The sequence below is a fragment of the Miniopterus schreibersii genome (genome assembly GCF_964146895.1).
Source record: "Miniopterus schreibersii genome assembly, chromosome: 12".
Lineage (NCBI taxonomy): Eukaryota > Metazoa > Chordata > Mammalia > Chiroptera > Miniopteridae > Miniopterus > Miniopterus schreibersii.
In genome coordinates, this window is record NC_138112.1 from 58,088,854 (window position 1) to 58,106,044 (window position 17,191).

At 42.5% G+C, this 17,191-nt stretch overlaps 2 protein-coding genes across 7 annotated transcripts in view; one reads left to right on the forward strand and one right to left on the reverse strand.

The window, feature by feature from the left end:
* Nucleotides 1–11,528: 11,528 nt before the first annotated feature.
* Nucleotides 11,529–14,427, reverse strand: RAG2 (recombination activating 2). The gene is made up of 2 exons (XM_081155613.1): nucleotides 14,363–14,427; nucleotides 11,529–13,200 (listed from the first exon to the last, which is right to left on the reverse strand). Exon 2 carries the CDS (start codon nucleotides 13,170–13,172, stop codon nucleotides 11,589–11,591), a length of 1,584 nt encoding a protein of 527 aa, XP_081011739.1. The 5' UTR covers nucleotides 13,173–13,200; nucleotides 14,363–14,427; the 3' UTR covers nucleotides 11,529–11,588.
* IFTAP (intraflagellar transport associated protein) overlaps nucleotides 13,500–17,191 on the forward strand; it is a 49,358-nt gene continuing 45,666 nt past the window's right edge. The window contains exons 1-2 of one of the 6 annotated variants that reach the window (XM_081155616.1): nucleotides 13,500–13,551; nucleotides 14,368–14,478. Coding sequence is in view for 2 of the 6 variants with exons in the window: in XM_081155614.1 (XP_081011740.1) it covers nucleotides 13,515–13,551 (37 nt within the window). In the remaining 4 variants the exon portion in view is untranslated. Of the gene's footprint in view, nucleotides 13,645–14,367; nucleotides 14,479–15,566; nucleotides 15,646–17,191 lie in introns of those variants that run through there. The other 5 variants (XM_081155617.1, XM_081155618.1, XM_081155614.1 and 2 more) reach the window with 5 other exon arrangements.

Here is a 17,191-nt window from a genome sequence, read left to right on the forward strand (position 1 = left end):
GCAGGGCAGCCGCTTATGAGTCGGTTTTGCAGATGAGATTTCCTTTGGGTTGCACGGAGGCCTTCTCCCAGCGCCCTTGCGTGCGGGGGCTTCACCGCCCGAGCGGTGGCTTCACCGCCCGAGCGGTGGCTGGTTGGAGAGGCCACAGGTGCCGAGACCGCGTCAGGAGTGGGGAACTGATGAGCCGATTGCTTGCGCCGTTTAGGGAGTTCAGAGAAGCGACGGGAGAGATCAGTTATTTGAAAAGCTCAGTAACTCAGAACAGGAGTCACTGCAGGGGACCGGAGATGAACAAAGATAGGTGTGCGTGCGCATAAGCGAGTGAAAATCAAAGCCAAGGTTGTCAGAGAATGGCCAGAGCAGCCAGAGAAGGATTTTGTCTTGTGGTTTGCATTTCCCCCCCTCAATTTATTGTAGTTAAGATACAAGTGTTTTCTGTATCAATTTTGTAGAATTCTTTACTTTACAATTTTCACGTCTCTTGGCTTACTTTATAAGGTACGGAAGAACTTTCCAGATTCCTGTAATAACAACAATATCTTACATTTGTATCACACAGTGACCCTTACAAAGTGTTTTCTCATTTGGTACATTTATACAGAAATACCCTACATCCAGAAACACTTTTTGGAAAATTAGACCTTTTCTAGGTTTTGGTGATGTCTCTGCTGGAACCTTAAAAGTTTAGGAGGTCATCTGCTGCCATGGATTTTTTTAATAATGAAGTTAGAAGAATTTGACCGTTAGGTACAGTTAGTCATTAAATCTTCTGGTGATACATGTTTACTTAGCTGTCAGGAGCCAAGTGTGATTTTTATTTTTACTTTTTAATTTTAATTAATTTAGTCTCCACATGTTTTGTCCTAGGATCTCAAGGCCATTGAGGCTCTTAAAATCTAGGTTTGCTCACTATGTGAAAACAGATTTAATAACTTGTTGAAAATTTCTGCCAGATTTTCTCCGTATGATACCTGGGCCAATTTTACTACATCCAGGTTTCCTGGGGTCTTTTCCTTTCAGTTATTCTTTCTATTGTGATGTTTACTTTCAGTATATTGGGATTTTAGTAGCAGGATACCTTTGGACTTCTCCACTTGCTAAGTTTAAGGTGCAGCCTGCTCCTAGCACAGTGGGAGTTAACAATTGCAGAGTGTTTTTATTTTTTGGCACTTTTGGAATATTTTCACGTTCACAGTGCCTCATTTTTCTGTGGGGTAGACATAGATTTTGCTATTAGCCCTATTGGATGGAGGGTTAAATGATTTGCCCAAAGTCACAGGGGTAATAAATAGTTGATCTGGAATTTGAACTCAGGCCTTTTGTCTCCAAATTCCATGTTCTTTCTACCACAGTAGTTAACTATATTTTTTATAAGGCAGGATCACATTTGTTGAGGACTCACAATGAATCCCTACAGTTCATGATCCTGGGATTAAGTTTCTTGGGGGCAGGGATGGGTGGGTTTTTAAGCTATTGGTGTGCTTTAGCACTTTGCTAGAAGAAAGTAATGCTAAAGCTCCCAAGAGCCCCCCGAACCTCTGGTTGCTCCAGTTATTTGGAAACGATTGTCTGCATCCTCAGGAATTTGGGAATTGCCAATTGCTGGCAATTTAGAGCAGGCGTGGGATTTAATATGTTTGTGAATCAAAATGATATGTTAGTGTTAATTAGTTTTTTTTTCTTCCTTCGATTTTATTGGCCATAATGTCACGCTTCTTACACAGTATATCAGAGAGCTTTGTAATTTAGTTGTCAAATGTGCATCCATGACATTTCCCTAAATGGTATGCATTTGGTGTTTTTATGGGAATTGAACCCGGTATTTTCCATTTAATAAATACAGCAGTTTCCCTTGCTTTTTATATATAGGAGATATATATATACATATATATATATATATATATATGTATATATATATATAAATACAACAGACATTTGTAATTTAGTCATCAAAAACATAAACGTATTTCAATTTTATTTTTTCTTGAAAATGAAAGTTTTGCATTTTGTAGATGAATGGGCTTCTTTATCCTGTTTAACCCTTCCAGCATGTCTGTGCACTAAGAAACAGCCGAATTCATGTCGTGATCCTGCTCCCTGAAGCATGCTGGCACTGGCTTGTAGATTGTTCCCCATTTCCGCTCTGTTATGCAGTTGGTGGCACTGTAAATACATTCCAGTATTAAATTCCCATGTCCTAGCATTGTAGGAACTATTTTGAATGCATGTGACTAACAGCATGATGTACAGCACAGCCGTCCCAATAATCCCTTAACCAGATCACATTTTGATAAACCCCAGGAACATCTGGCCGCTGGAACTTCAATATGTAGAAATTTCAATATGCTGCCCGTGGTTGTTTTTTCTCACACTGTAGACCTGCAATATCGCAGACCCTGGTTTTATGCTCAGGTTTGATTTTTGACAATGCCCGTTGTAAACTCAGTCCCATTCTCTAGGGAAATGCAGCTCACTGAACGGAGCGGTGTGGTTTTTGTTTTTTTTTTGGGGTCTTTTTTTTGAAGCATAGACAGGAATTTTGCAAGTGCAATGCATTTTCCTCCTGTGAAACCTGATTCTACAAGTTTTCCTTCCAACCCACCAAGGGGCACTGCAGGGACCAGTGATAACGGCTGATGAAAATTGATGAATGGTCGGTGGGAGGTCAAAAAGCACTTTGGGATTAATAAACATGCACTGAGATGCGAGAGCTGGAGGAAAATATGTCTTTTCCTTCCAGGTGAACTGGAATTTAGTTTTGCCTCCATTTGTTTTCACAAAATATAAATGAAGACAAATATTTTCTTTGTTCGTTTGAGCGTGTGAGTCTCGCAGTACAACAAACAGAATTCAGATTCCCCACAGCTGGGAGGTAGGGTCTGTGGGCACCGGGGGGCTGGGAGGAACAGGTCACCATTGGGTGCAAGTGACTTTTGATTGCAGATTTGTACGTATCTTCAGTTACTGCAGGAGAGAGAGTCTGTCCTTTCAATGGTAAGAGACTTCAGCGAGTGGATATTTTGTTCCTATTTTATTTTTTCTCTTTAACTACAGTAATATACCTCAGATCATTTTTGGTGAGATTTTTTTTCTTTTTATGGCATTGTATTTCACTTTATTTTCTTAAAAATAATCATAAAGTTTGTTTAATGGCTACCAAGAGCCTTCTTTTTTCTTGTATTAGGACAAGTTAAGGTACCAGGATGGGATGGATTTATTTGATGCGGGGGACCTATCTTTCCCCGCCAAACGTTTTCAAATTCAATGAAGCATGCGTTTCAGTACTTATTTTTATATTTTAATGTTTCTACTCCTCATTAATATTATGGTTACTATGAACAACTTTATGTTTAAGTATTTGAAATAAAAGTTAAAAATTTGGAAACTGTGTACTGTGATTTATATTCAAATGATAATATTGAGTCTGACATTTAAAAAATGAAGTAACACCTTTTTTCTTGAGGGAAACACAAAATAAATTTGTTGATCTTTAGGAGAAAGGGCAACAGAATAGCGAGAATGAGTATAATTTATCCAGTGTAGCCTGAGACAATTTGGTTCTGGATACTCGAGGTAACTAGTGAGGCTGTGAAAATGTAGGATTTGCTAATCGGTGGGGTTTAACTCCTTTCAGAATCTGATGAAAATATGAATCTGTTCCCCGGGGAATTTGCAGATTCATAAACTCAGAATTTTGGTCACAGAGGTTGACTTGTGCAGGGTTATGCAGATCCTGGCAGAACTGAGCTGGACTCGGGTCCTTTTGTCCAGTGCTTTTCCTGATGATGATGATGATGGTGATGATGGTGATGGTGATGATGATGATGGTGATGATGGTGATGATGGTGATGATGGTGATGATGACAATGACGGCTACCACTTAGCAAACAGCGTGGCCAGCACCCTGCATACGATGTTCTCGTTGGGTCCTTTTGGAGTGGATACTATTCTTCCCATGTTACACACGAGGTCACTGAAGCTTGTCTCAGCCAGAAAATGACAAAGTCACATCGTCACCCTTTCCCCTGTGGCCCTGCCACCTCCCCTTAGCGCTGCCCAGTCACCTCTGTCACCCACAGGTTTCCGAGCGTGTAAGCACCACCTCTGCTGGACACATCCTAGCTCCCTTCCGCTCAGAGCCGAGAGTCAGCCTGGCTGGCTCTGTGCACCCCGCTTTAAAACACTGAAATACGTTCGTATTTGTAGGTAAATGACCTGTGCTCCAAGGCTTCAAGTACCCTTCCCTATTTCCTCAGCCCTGTCCCTTCCTCCGCAAACCCACAGTCCAGTAAGTGACAGGCTAATCCCAGCATGGCGGGGGCCTGAGGGATCCAGCACCAGGCTAGCATCTTCTTTGATTGATCTTATTTTTTATTTTTACTAGTATCCTTGCTTTGTTTCATTTTTTTCCAACTTTTTTGAGGTATAATTGACAAAAAAAATGATATGTATTTAAAGGGGACAACATGATGATTTGATATACAAATGTGTTGTGAAATAGTTACCATAATCAAGTAATTAACACATCCATCACCTCACATAGTTATCGTGTGTGTGTGTGTGTGTGTGTGTGTGTGTGTGTGTGTGGTGTGGTGTGGTGGGGACACTTAAGATCAACTATCTTAAAAAATTTTAAGTGTACAATTCAATATTAGTAACTATAGTCACCGTGCCATACACTAGTTCCTCAGAACTAAAACTCGTAACTGAGAGTTTGTACTCTTTGGCCAAGCATTTGAGTGTTACCTTTGCATTTAAGAGTGAAGCATCTCCTTACCCTGGATGGCCCAGCTAAGTTCTATATCATTCCTGATACTTTTTCTAAGGACTTCAGCCTTTATTTTAAACAAGTATTTATAGAATGCCTTCCATGAGTAGGCAATGGGTGCTTGGCCCTGGAGATACAGTAGCGGACGTCACAGATGGTTACTGCTCACAAAGAGTTAGGGGGAGGTGACATCAATCAACAATAAACCTAATAAATGCATGACTACCCACTCTAGCAGCCATTAGGAAGGGGAAATACCCAGTGCAATCAAAATACAGCAGGACAGCCCTGCCGGCCGTGGCTCAGTGGCTGAGCATCGGCCTAGGATCCGGGTGAGCGCGGTTCGATTCCCGGTCAGGGCACACGCCCGGGTTGCCGGCTCGATCCCCAGTCAGGGGCGTGCAGGAGGCAGCCGAGCAATGACTCTCTTTCATCATTGATGTTTCTCTCTATCTCCCTCTCCTTTCCTGTCTCTGAAATCAATAAAGACAGATTTAAAAAAAAAAATACAATAAGACAATAGAATTTAAACTGAGGAATCAAAGAAAGCCCCTAAGAAGGAGGGACAGTTAGCTGGAGGCTGGTAGAATGAGTGGCCTGAGGGAAGGTGAGAGGTGACAGGCTGGAGAAGGCAGCCTGCGGGCAGACACCCTGCGGGAAGGCCCCTCGGGCAGGGGCTGACTGAGCGAGCTGAGGGAGGGCCGTGTGCTTGGGGAGGATCAGGCAGAGGCCTCAGCTTCAGGATCAGGTGGGCTGGGTGAAGACCTTCAGTTCTACCCCAGTGCAAATGGAAACCACTGAAGAGTTTGAGGTGGGCAACTGGTGCAATCCACGGCCAGCCAGGAGTGGGGCACAAGCGGATTGCTTGTGGAAGGTATTAAGTGTGAGAGGATTTGCCCAAGAGAGAGAAAGGTTATGCATACATGGAGTAGCAATCTCAAACAGTTTGACATCAGTTAAACACATCCTACTGCACTCCAATGACGGCGCCCAACCAGGAGGAGGGGGGACCCCTCTGCAGGACCCTCGCTGGCAGACCCACCTTCTCATGAAGTCAGCCTTCCTTCCCCTGACTCTTTTCCTTCTTTCTCATGGAAACTTCCTTTTCCCTCTGGCTTTTACATAATCATTTCCCCCCCTGGGATGGTGACAACATATTTCTGCCTTCTCAAAATACATACTGACTGACTGTTACAAAAAAAGTAAAGTCTTACTGCATGGATACCCAATTTTAAATTTGTCACCAGTTGCTTAAAGTGTATTACTTTATTTTCTGTAACTTTCCTGCCCCCTTGCCTCGTTCTACTGTGAGGCTGTAAATTCCCTAAAGATGGGACTCATCTTTTATGTTTCTTTTTCAGGGCCCATAGTATTTTGTGTGGACCTTGGATTTTCAATAAGTACTTACTGATGGACATTCCCAAAGAGGCCATTCAAAAGATCTTTATCCTTAAGCTAGGCATACTAATCAGCTTTTTGAAAGAAATGTTACTGATAACTTTTCCTTTCTATTCTCACGAAATTATGGTTTAAATAAATACACATTTAGTAGATTGCTATCTGGAGACAGAATGAGGTATTAGTTCTCTTAGAAATAAGAATTCTATATTAGCTGTTTCCTGACAGAATTAGGTTTGGGAAAAGGTGGCATCATCTATGCTAAATTCCAAGTCAAAAAGCAATATTCTCTGCTAGGGTGGAATTTGGTGGCATATAAATTATTTGGAATTCTTGTCACTGTGGATTAGAATGGCTGCCTTTTCTATCTAAATTCACCATGATATCCACTCTATACCTGTGTGACCTCTTTTCACTAGAAAAGAGAATAAATTTAACCCAAGACCTCACTTCATTTTCTGTGCAGTACACTGTTCTTTTTGTTTCCAAGTTCTTGTAAGATGAGATATTTTGATTGGTAAAGATATTTAGAGCACATGCGATGTATTTCCACATCTCATCCTTCATTTATTAAGGAATCAGAAGGCTAGTGAAACAACAGCTACAGAAGTGAGTACATTTCAGCCTACACACAGTGAGCTTAATTCAATTCAATGAACATTTATCGAGCAATAACTATAATGGACCAGAAACCGTGCTTGGTATTAAAGACACAAAGTTGAAGGAGAAGCTGTTCTTGTTTTCAAGGACACCACTGTCAAATGGAGAAGCCAGGCATATAAACAAGTCATATATGTTGGTAAATGCTGTAAAAAAAAAACAGTGGGCAAAGAGAGATGGCTTGGCCACAAAGGCGACTGTGTCACTCTGTTTGGGCTGAAGGCTTCACAGAGAACTTCAAGGTTGAACTAAATCTTGAAGAATGATAGTTATTGACCAGAGGAAAGGATTTTCCAGAGGGGGGGAAGTTCAGTTTTGATGGATTATCAAGTGCAAGATGGTCATGGGAGTGGAGGGATGGGCCTAGGGAATCAGGTCATACCTATGGGACCTGGGGAATCGCTGGGGAGTTATCATCTACCCAACAGCAAATTTTTATTTTGGGATGATTGCTGTGGTCTCAGATGATTGGAGGAGGCCATGGTGGAGGCAGGGAGACCAGTTAGGAGGTTGTTTAAATAGTCTAAGGACAAGATAATACACACAGTAGCGCTGGGTATGCAGAGCATGTGGTTTTGTTTCCAGTTTAAGAACTATATTAGTACCTTTCACTACTTTTTAAGGTGAGTGGCCTATTGCATCTGGATGTTTAAATACATACTATACCAGATATTGGCTCAGTGTTCACAACATCTATCTCTCTTTTCTGGGCACACAGCTAAAACTGTATTTCCCAGTCCCCCTGAATCTAGATGGGGGCCATGTGTCCAGCTTTTGGCCATGGCATGTCAGAGGAAACGATGGATCCCTTGCAGGCTAAAACATTCACAAGTAGGTGTGCCTTCTCCATGCTCTTTCTTTCCTTTGTATCTGAGGTCTTGAGGACACACAATAACGGAAAAGATGGTCAGAGCTGCTGAGTAGAAAAAGCCTGATTCCCTGAGACACATCTTGGAGAAGAGTCACTCAGGTGGATAACCTAATAATGAAACCCTGCACTGGACTCTGAAAACAGCCGAGAGAGAAAGAGCTGGATCTAAAGACAACTGTGGTTAAGGCTGAGGTGCAACTCGGAGTCATCTTCAAGCTGGTAACGTCAGGCCAGGTGGAGTCTGGATGTTATAGCAGAAGCTAGAGGGGAGGAACGATGGCCCTATGGGATGGCTGCTTCTCTCCCACCTCCCTCTTGATAGCTCAGCGGTAAATTTCTCCCTGGAACCTGGCTACAAAGTTAGGTGAAGACAGAGAACCTAAATTTACACAAATTAAAATTTTGACCCATAGCCAAAGGAATGCAGAACATAATGTGACTTGAGTTATAGAAAAATACAGTTTTATTTCTTGTGCTCTTGAATATAGACGCAGAGACCTGTGAGCACTACAGTTATAAGGAGTGGGTGGAGGTGGGGTGCAGGGAAGGCCTCCTGGCCGAGCAGCTGTTCGGACTGGCATGGAAAGGGTGGGTAGGAGTGGGCCCGGTGGACTAGGGTATTAACAGGAGTTACAAAGTGCAAGAGGGAAGGTAAGTCCTGCGGAGGGAATGGGCTGCTCACAGACCCCGAGTGATGAAACAACCAGGGGTGCTCACTAGAAATGCTGTTAGTTCAGCATTTTTGGAGATTGAACACAAAGTGTGCAGGGAGCAGTGAAACAAAGGTAAACAGGAGGAGACAGGTCCAAACGATATGAACTCGTATGTGATTTTATTTTACTGATGAAAAACTGGGAGCCTTGGCCCCCGCTCATCTCCCCACGCTCATGTCACTCCCCACCCCCTTGCTGGCTGTGTTTTGAGCAGACTAACCTCCCGACAACATGCTCATGTCACCCCAGAACTTTTAGACCAACGATTTCTTTCTAATTACTCTTTCCCTTCTCCTAATATATGAAACTCACTTGTACTTGTAGGTGAGTGTAGTCCCTTAAAACAGTCGCCTTGGAATGCCTTACACTTTTTATTGATATTATTCTTGTGGAAACAGTTTGGGACTTACCTTAGAACCAATTAATGAGCGAAATCATAAACTCCACTGTTAGCTTGTACTCTGACTTCCTTTTGACCTAAAGTGCTGATATAATCCTGAGAATTCCACCATACTAGGCCGTGGACGGCGCTGGTTTCCAGAAACCAACTCCATCTCTAAGCAAGGGGTAGGAACAACTGTTAGATATCTTCAAAGGAATGAGCCATAGGCTCTGAAAGTGACTGAACTGTGAGCCTAGGAATGTCTTAGGCCAAAGCCGTGCGTTGTTGGGAAGATGAGCACTCTCCTTCTAAGTGGTTCATTTGGATGTTTGCGCATGCTTAGCGGAAAAGAAGCCTCGTCACCTTAAAGTTGCACCTGATGAACTCACTGGTGAGATGACTTAAAAAGTCCTATTTTTACTCAAATATATGGTAAGTGAAACCAAAGTACTGCTCCTGAAACACATTACCCCCTGCCTCCCCCACTCCCACACACGTACACTGCAAAAGCAGCTATGCTGATGAGAGCTCAGCTTGATTATGGAGTCCAGCGAGTTCAGAATTAAATCACTTGGATTATCGTATCTTGATCTCACTGACTAAAAAACAAATATGGTAATAATTTTTTAGTTAGTCACTGTAGACAAATTAAGATAAGAGTATTTACCTACCTGTGGACAAGGGGCCACATGCTAAACCTGACAAGCTCAGGGAAAGCCCGCGTGGCAGCCTTGCAAATTCAGAGACCTAAAATAACCACAAAGGCCGGCCTGAAATGAAAACCTTTTAACTAAAGACCCATTTATTTTGGGCAGTCATGTCCTAGGCTGGTATCTTCCCTAACAAAGGTTAATTTTCACCCTAACTAAGCCTGTCGATTGTCTTTTTGCATCTAAATAACATATCATTGGAATGTCAAAGTCAAAGTAATTTTCCTCCCCCCCAAGCACAGGTTCTGCTCTTTGGAGGCCACAAATCCCCTCATTGTTATTGAGTTAATTGTTGACTGTTAACTATCCTGCACCCACCTAAGTAAAAGAAGTGTGTGTCTACCACTTTACTTTTTATCCAATCCCAGAGGCCCCCCCTTTGCTTTCTCCCGCCTCCCTAATCTATCACCAATGAATTTCATGTAACCCACTTACATCTCCTCTTTTGATTGTAATGTATAAAACAAAGTGCAAAACTGCCATTCTCCGGAGCATTATCTCAACCCAGCAATTGTCGACAGTTTGGATCAAACGAACTCGCAAAAACCCTTCATGGGTTTGAATGATTTCCTGCCTTAACATACCTCCAGAAGGAATCATTCTTTGGAACTGGGAAGGATATTTCAGCTCTAACTTATGCCAGTTTCTACTCATAGATAGAAAAGAAATTACATGGATCCTGAGAAAATGAAATAGTATAATTTTTCTCTTAATTAAGGGTAACTGTGAATGTTAATAATTGGAGTAAGTCAATATAAACAGAAGGCATTTTAATATTTTATTAGTTTCATGTAGGTGACAGAAACAACAACAAAATCAAAACAATGCAAATTGTTCAAAAGGCATATTCACCGAACAACATTCATGGAACATATTGAACATAAATGAATTTATTCAAGTTAATTTTAGAATCTAAGACATGGAACTGTTAGCGGAAGAACTTGGGTTCCAGGGTTTTATCTTTTGTACGGTTCATGTTTTTCTAAATTTTGCAATAATACCCTGCACATTGTGGGCTCTCAGGGAAGACTGGTGGGTAAGAGGTTAGGGGGCTTAGGCTCCTGGGATCAGGTAAAATGCTTTTCCAGAAAAAAACTTCAGGGGGGAAGATACTTGTTTCTAAGGTCATCTAATTATCAACTGATGTCTCAAAGCCTCAAAATTAACAGTCCTTTTAAGTTTCATTCTAGAAAGTATTTAATGGAACCTTAGCAAGCTCACCAATTTTATAATTTTCACTGGCAGCAACCTCCCCATGTTAACTAGACATAAACACAAATTTATTTTCCCCTGTTTGAAATCTTCTACCTGTTAACTGTAGGGAATCCTTTAAACTTTCATTATTCAGGGAAATAATACAATTATTCTCTGCGAGATTTATTTTTTGGTCCCTTTTTTTGGTGTGTGCTCACTCGCTTTTTTTTTTCAGAGTGCTAAGCATCAGTGGACTTGTTTTCACTAAATCTCTCGGAGAATCAGTTCGAGCGACCGGCTCTGGTTCATCATTTGTTCACCATATGATGGGGGATCCTTCGAAGACAGTGCGAGCAGATAGCTTGATAAAAATGTAACAAACGATGCAGATTCCTTTTCTATTTATTCATGTCAGTGGAGTCTATCTACCTTATTATTACTACTTCTGTATTTAAGATTCCTTGGATGAAAAAATTCAGATCAGAAATTTTCATTTAAGATACCTTTGAGTAAAATATTTTCAGGTATTTAGCATTGTATTATAAGCACTTTATACTGGCACTGAATTCATCTAACCAAAACGCAAACATTTTCAATAAATGAAAATAGGAATATAATTTTATCATTGTTACGATTCTTTTTTTTTTTTTTAATATCTTTATTGATTTCAGAGAGAGGAAAGGAGAGAGAGAGACAGAAACATCAATGATGAGAGAGTCACTGATCGGCTGCAGCCCACAATCCGGGCTTGTGCCCTGACCGGGAATCGAACCCCGATTGCCTGGATCCTAAGTCGAAGACGCTCAACCGCTGAGCCACGCCCGGCCAGGCGACGATTCTTTAAAACAGGTTTAAAAATTTGATACACTTGAATCCAGAGGCTTTTGCGAAACTAATCGAACAACCTTCTAAGAAAAGATTTCTTGGCAGGAGTAAGAATCTTCCCAGAACCCTTCTTGTGGAGGGATTTCAGGGGAGGCTTTTTCAAGGGCAGAGCTCGTTTTGGGGTGTGCAATGCTCTCGCTATCTGCACGTGGTCATTGCAGTAATACTTGTTGCTTCCTTCTGACAGCTGGATGAGCGTGCGTTCGGCCAGGTCCATGCACTGGGCGTGGACCCAGTGCCCGTCTCCGTGAGAGCAATAGATCATGGCCGGTTTGTTGAGCTCCGTTGAATAGAACGGTACCCACGTGTTGATGTCCACATCACACGCAGAGCAGCATGTAATCCAGTAGCCGGTGACAGACTCATCTTCCTCGTCGTCTTCATTATAGGTGTCAAATTCATCGTCACCGTCGAAACTAGTAGCTTCTGCACTGAAACAGAATTCTTCTGAGTCTTCAAAGGGAGTGGAGTCCCCTGGGTCTTCGGTGGACGTCTGACTATTTGTGAGTGTTTTCTGCTCTTCATTCAGGTCGTCTTCAGCACATTTCAACATGTAGAAATAGTATGTTTCTGAAACAGCCTGTTTATTGTCTCCTGGGATACCAAGGAAGACAGTTCCATTTCCCATGCTGTTTCCAAACCATATTTTGCTGTGCTTAATATCTGGGGTCCAATCTGGGGTCTCCATCTCACGAATTTCTATCTTGTTGTCTTCAAAAGAGATGACGTTGCAGACCATTCTTTTTTGATTGTCAAGCTGATAGCCACCCACAAGAACAAATTCATCACTGCTTGTCTGAGTCAGGATTGCACTGGACACAGAGATTCCTCCTGGCAAAACTGTGCAGTTCACAGCTGGGCTACCCAGGGGGAGATCAACCCTTATTCTGTAGAGGTTGGCAGGGCGGATGTTATTGGCAAGTGAATGTCCTCCTAAAATGTAAATGGTATCATTTCTGGAGATGGAGACATGAAAAGATAGCCCATCCTGAAGTTCTGGGAGGCTGTACGCTGTAGAACACCCAAATTCAAAATCCACCAAGAAAACGTGGGGCAGGCAGTCAGCTACGCTGTTCCATTTCTCTGTGGTCCTCTGGGCGGAGGATATGTACGATCGTCCTCCGAAGACGACACCCATGCTCCTCCCTCGGCTGTACACCACGTCAATGGAGTGACCGTACCTGGCTTCGGGAACGTCTCCTACCAAGTCTTTCTCAGTGCAGCGAAAAGTAACTTTTTTGTTGTTCTTGCTCACGACGGACATGACATAAATCTTATCCGAGAGCTCATTGTTTGGTGTTTTCCCTCCATGGATAATGTATTGCTGCTTTTCAGAATCCAAACCATCTCTGAATGTGCAAGTGGCTGGGTAGCGAAGGGGAGGGAGGTAGCAGGAATCCTTAGAGAAAACCGCAGGCTTCAGCTTCAGATGGTTATGTTTTACATCAAAATGGAAGACTCCGGTGGGGCAGGACCTCTTGGGCCAGCCTTTTTGGCCAAAGAAGAAAACTTGCCCATCGAAATTCATTAGTGAGAAGCCCGGTTGAATTAAGGCTACATTATTACTGACTGTAATCATCTGTAGTGACATGTTTTCTGATGGTGGATAGATCTTTTATCTGAAAGAATTAAAAAAAATTTTAACTTACTATATCTCTTTATATAAATCACTGTGTTTACCCCTCACATGCAGAAAGCATGTTTTAAAAAAAAGTTCTCCCACAAGTTTGTCGTGGGACTGAATTAGCAAACTCCAGGTAGTTAGGTAAGCAAAGAGCCACAGAACCTTCCCGTCGAATACAATGCAAGCAGCTGGGACGAGTTTCAGACACGGACCGTCCCCCCTTAGATTTCTGGGAATTGTAGTCCTTTTTTCTTAAGGACTCACTTCCTGACGTCGGAGAGAACTACACTTCCCAGGAATCAGTTCTCTATGGGATGTGAGGCTGCGATAGTTTTTGTTGCTCCAGGTGAGGAGGTTCTCAGGCTGTTTCTCCGAATGGGGATGTCAAAAGTGCGAAGTGACTAGAGGGGAGCCAACGCGGAGAACTGGGGAACGGGAGGTGAGAGTGGGGAACGCAGACCCAGCCTCCGGGTCTCGCGAGGTCGGCAGCACCGGGGATGGGGGCTTCAGGCAGCCCGCGGCCCGGGTGCTGCCGGGGCTTCCCCCGGGACTCTTATTAAACTGCTGGCTTCTGCCCGAGCGCGTTGCCTGGAAACCGGCGCCCGGCGACGCCCGGCCGGCGGCCTCGCAGACTCCCGCCCGCGGCCGTGCGCTCCGCTCGCAGTTGCACCCCGAGCGACCTGAGGCTGCTGGGGCGCGGGGGCTCCGGGGGCACCGAGGCGAGACGGGCCGCGGCGGTTTTGCAGAACTGAAAGCTGAGCCTCGGCGTACCTGGAGCGCAGGGGGAAGCGGCCCGATAATGACTTTCACCGCTGCGGTATTAGTAATGAAAATACAGCAACGGGGCTTCAGTGAGCGCCGCGTCCAAGGCCCGTTGTTTTCTCAGCTGCTCCTGCTCCGGTGTTTAGGGTGCTTTTGAGCGGAGCCGAGGAGATTCCCAAACCGCTCTCCCTCGCACTCCCCTTCCCTCTCACTTCTCGCCGCCCCTCCCCTCCCCAGACATTTGAACTAACTCTTTAGTAGCTCTGTAGTAAGCAGGCGCGAAGCGAGGAGGTGCCAGAATTAGTTAGGATTTAATATTTATAGTGTGTTCTAAATAAGGTATTTACTAGAGGAAGTACGCTTGATTAATTTTAATTTTTATTATTATCACTTACCTTAGAGAGATGTCCTGAGCCTCAATGAGAAGCACCCTCACTGTTTGCAGAGCGGAAGTCCTGGGCACTAAAAGGATAAAGGAAACAAAATAGCACAGATTCCTTGACTTTTAAGGGTAAATTGTTAATATGTTTCATAAAACAGTGGCTGAGAGTATGGACTCTGAGGGCTGATTGGCTGCATTCAAATCCTGGCTCTGTCACTTACTAAATACATGAACCTGGGCTAGTAATTGAGCCTCTCTCTGCTTCAGTTTCCTCATCTGTAAAATGAGATAATAATTTTGCTTACTTCATTGGTTGATGTAAGTTATGATTAATAAATTAACACATGTAAAGGACTTAGAACAGGGCTTGGCACACGGGAAGTGATAGTTGTTATGATGATGCTTGAACTTATCAAAGGAAGGTTGTTGGTACACAATTACCTGCTGGTTGTGGCAGATGATATTTATAATGTTGGAGATGATTAGAAGGGCTTTAGGATCTGGGAATCTGGTCAGTAGGTATAGACTGATAATTTTTTTAGGCTAATGAGAATTGGATAACCATATACAATGGAGGTGCTAGTGGTGTGTTCAATTTACATAACAGGAAATAATTCATTCTTCTTGTTACCATTTCTGTAACCCCTCATTAAATATGCAGACATAAATTGAATAGTCTGAGTCCAAGTCTGGGCTCTAAAACTTAGTTGCTCTGTTACCATCTTGGACAAGTTGTTTTCTCTCTGTTTTTTCATATCTGTAAAATGGGGATAATATTAGTACCTATTCATTGGGTTGTTTTGAAGAATAAATGGGCTAATGTAAATCCCTGTCTGTGTAAATCTCAAAGCACAGTGCCTGGCACATAATAAGTAGTCAATAAGTGTTAATACTATAATTTATTTTTATCCCCCTGCAAAAGTTCCTTGGACCATCTAGGATCTATGGTCAGTCTAATGAGACGTTGGTGGGGCTTTTTGCCTTGAAGCACTTCTGTAGATAGATGTAATTATTTGGTAAATATTCTTTTCTACCTGTCAGTTTTTGTTGGGAGAATCCTCAAGGTGTGATATTTTTTATTATTTTTATTTTTTAAAAATATATCTTTTTATTGATTTCAGAGAGAGGAAGGGAGAGGGAGAGGGGGAGAGAGAGAGAGAGAGAAACATCAACAATGGAGAGTCATTGATCGGCTGCAGTCTGCAACCCGGGCATGTGCCCTGACCGGGAATCGAACCCCGATCTCCTGGATCCTAGGTCGATGCTCAGCCGCTGAGCCACATCTGGCTGGGCAAGGTGTGATATTTTAATAATCATGTTGTGGGTTATTAAACCAAGTGGGAAATGGTGAATGAGACAGACTATTACTGAAGTTTTGAAAGCAGTCCTCCCTCTTCCTCGGACTGTAGTGGTTTGTAGGTTCAGCAGCTTGCCCTGCTTTTGAAATAACATGGGCAAGTGTTTTCTTTATTTGCGGCCTATCCAAGTATGCATAAGAGAAGGCATCTGTGCAGCTGAGAAAATGCTCTCCATAGGAACTAAAAGGGAACACCGTTGACCCCCAATTCAGTAAATGCAAACCATGAGTGATTACACCCAGCATGCTGTGCAGTGATTTTCAGAGAGTTGTCCACTTGTGGGTGGAGGGCATGCTGAAGCCAAAGCCTGTTTGTTTTAAACACTGATGAAGACTGTTATTGGGATACAAAGCAACCCGTCCAGGGTGAACATGCAAGAACACGGGCTGTTAAACAGCAGGCCTTAAAAAAGTGTTTTCATTGTAGCCTGTTGGCTTCATGCTAAGGTTGTCACAGGGCTATTGACTTCTCATAAGTGAAAACATGATTATCATAGATTAAACAGAAAGATTTTCTTGTGTAAGACGTAAGAAATATTACCCATTTTTTTGTAGCTTTGTTCGGATGCCTAAAGATTTCTGACTTGTCCTCCCTTTCATGCTCTGCTATTGGCACACCTCATAATTTCAGGGACCTAAAAACAGTGCTTACATTTATTACTGTTAAGATTGAGTTATTCCCTCCTGTAACACAGTTCAAATATTAGTGTACTCAATTTTAGATGCCTCTTATTAAACCATGACCAGATGTCTTAGGTATTCAAAGAACAAACAGGAACAACTGAAGGTGTTTTCACAGTATTTTGCAATATTTATTTAGTTTTTGAAATTTTGCTTTATTAACTTAAATATATTTTCACTAGAGTAGACTATTGTATATATTCTCCATGGTTTTAATATGACTATATTAGTCACACCTTTTTTGGTAAGAGCTTTTAAAAAGTTATGCTAGAATTAAAATAATACACTTTCTTTAAATAGGCTAGATAAAAACAGGCAGATTTTGAAAAGACGACACTGTTCTTCCACTGAAGGAAGTTTCAAAGTCAACACATTAAAGATTCTTTTTAAAAGACAGAACATAGGCCCAATAAATTCATACAGTTTTCCCAACCCCATGCTGACGGTTCTCGGCAGGGAGATTTTCATTTATGCACTGTGAAGCTGGGGCATAGCTGAGAATCGAGAGAGGGCTAAAGTGTGAGTCTGGGTTTGTAGTTTCCTGTGTCTGAACTGACCCTTTATTCTTTCAAAGAAAACCACTTTACTCTGAGGCATGAAAACTTACTGATCAGTGTTGCCAGTGTTTTCCTGATTGCTTCCAAATAGGTAACCTCATGTAACTGCAGTCGTTTGGTGCACGAATTAACCATGTCTTGTGCGGTTAATCAGATTTGAGACAAATGTTATTTGATATATTTGTTGTTGTTGCTGGCAGTAAAACCAAAATTAGGTCTTCATTCTGGCACTTAGGCCAGAGGAGCG

What these genes read in the sequence shown, in the direction of transcription:
- RAG2 (XM_081155613.1), bottom strand. Translation starts at nt 13,172, where the DNA reads ATGTCACTACAGATGATTACAGTCAGTAATAATGTAGCCTTAATTCAA.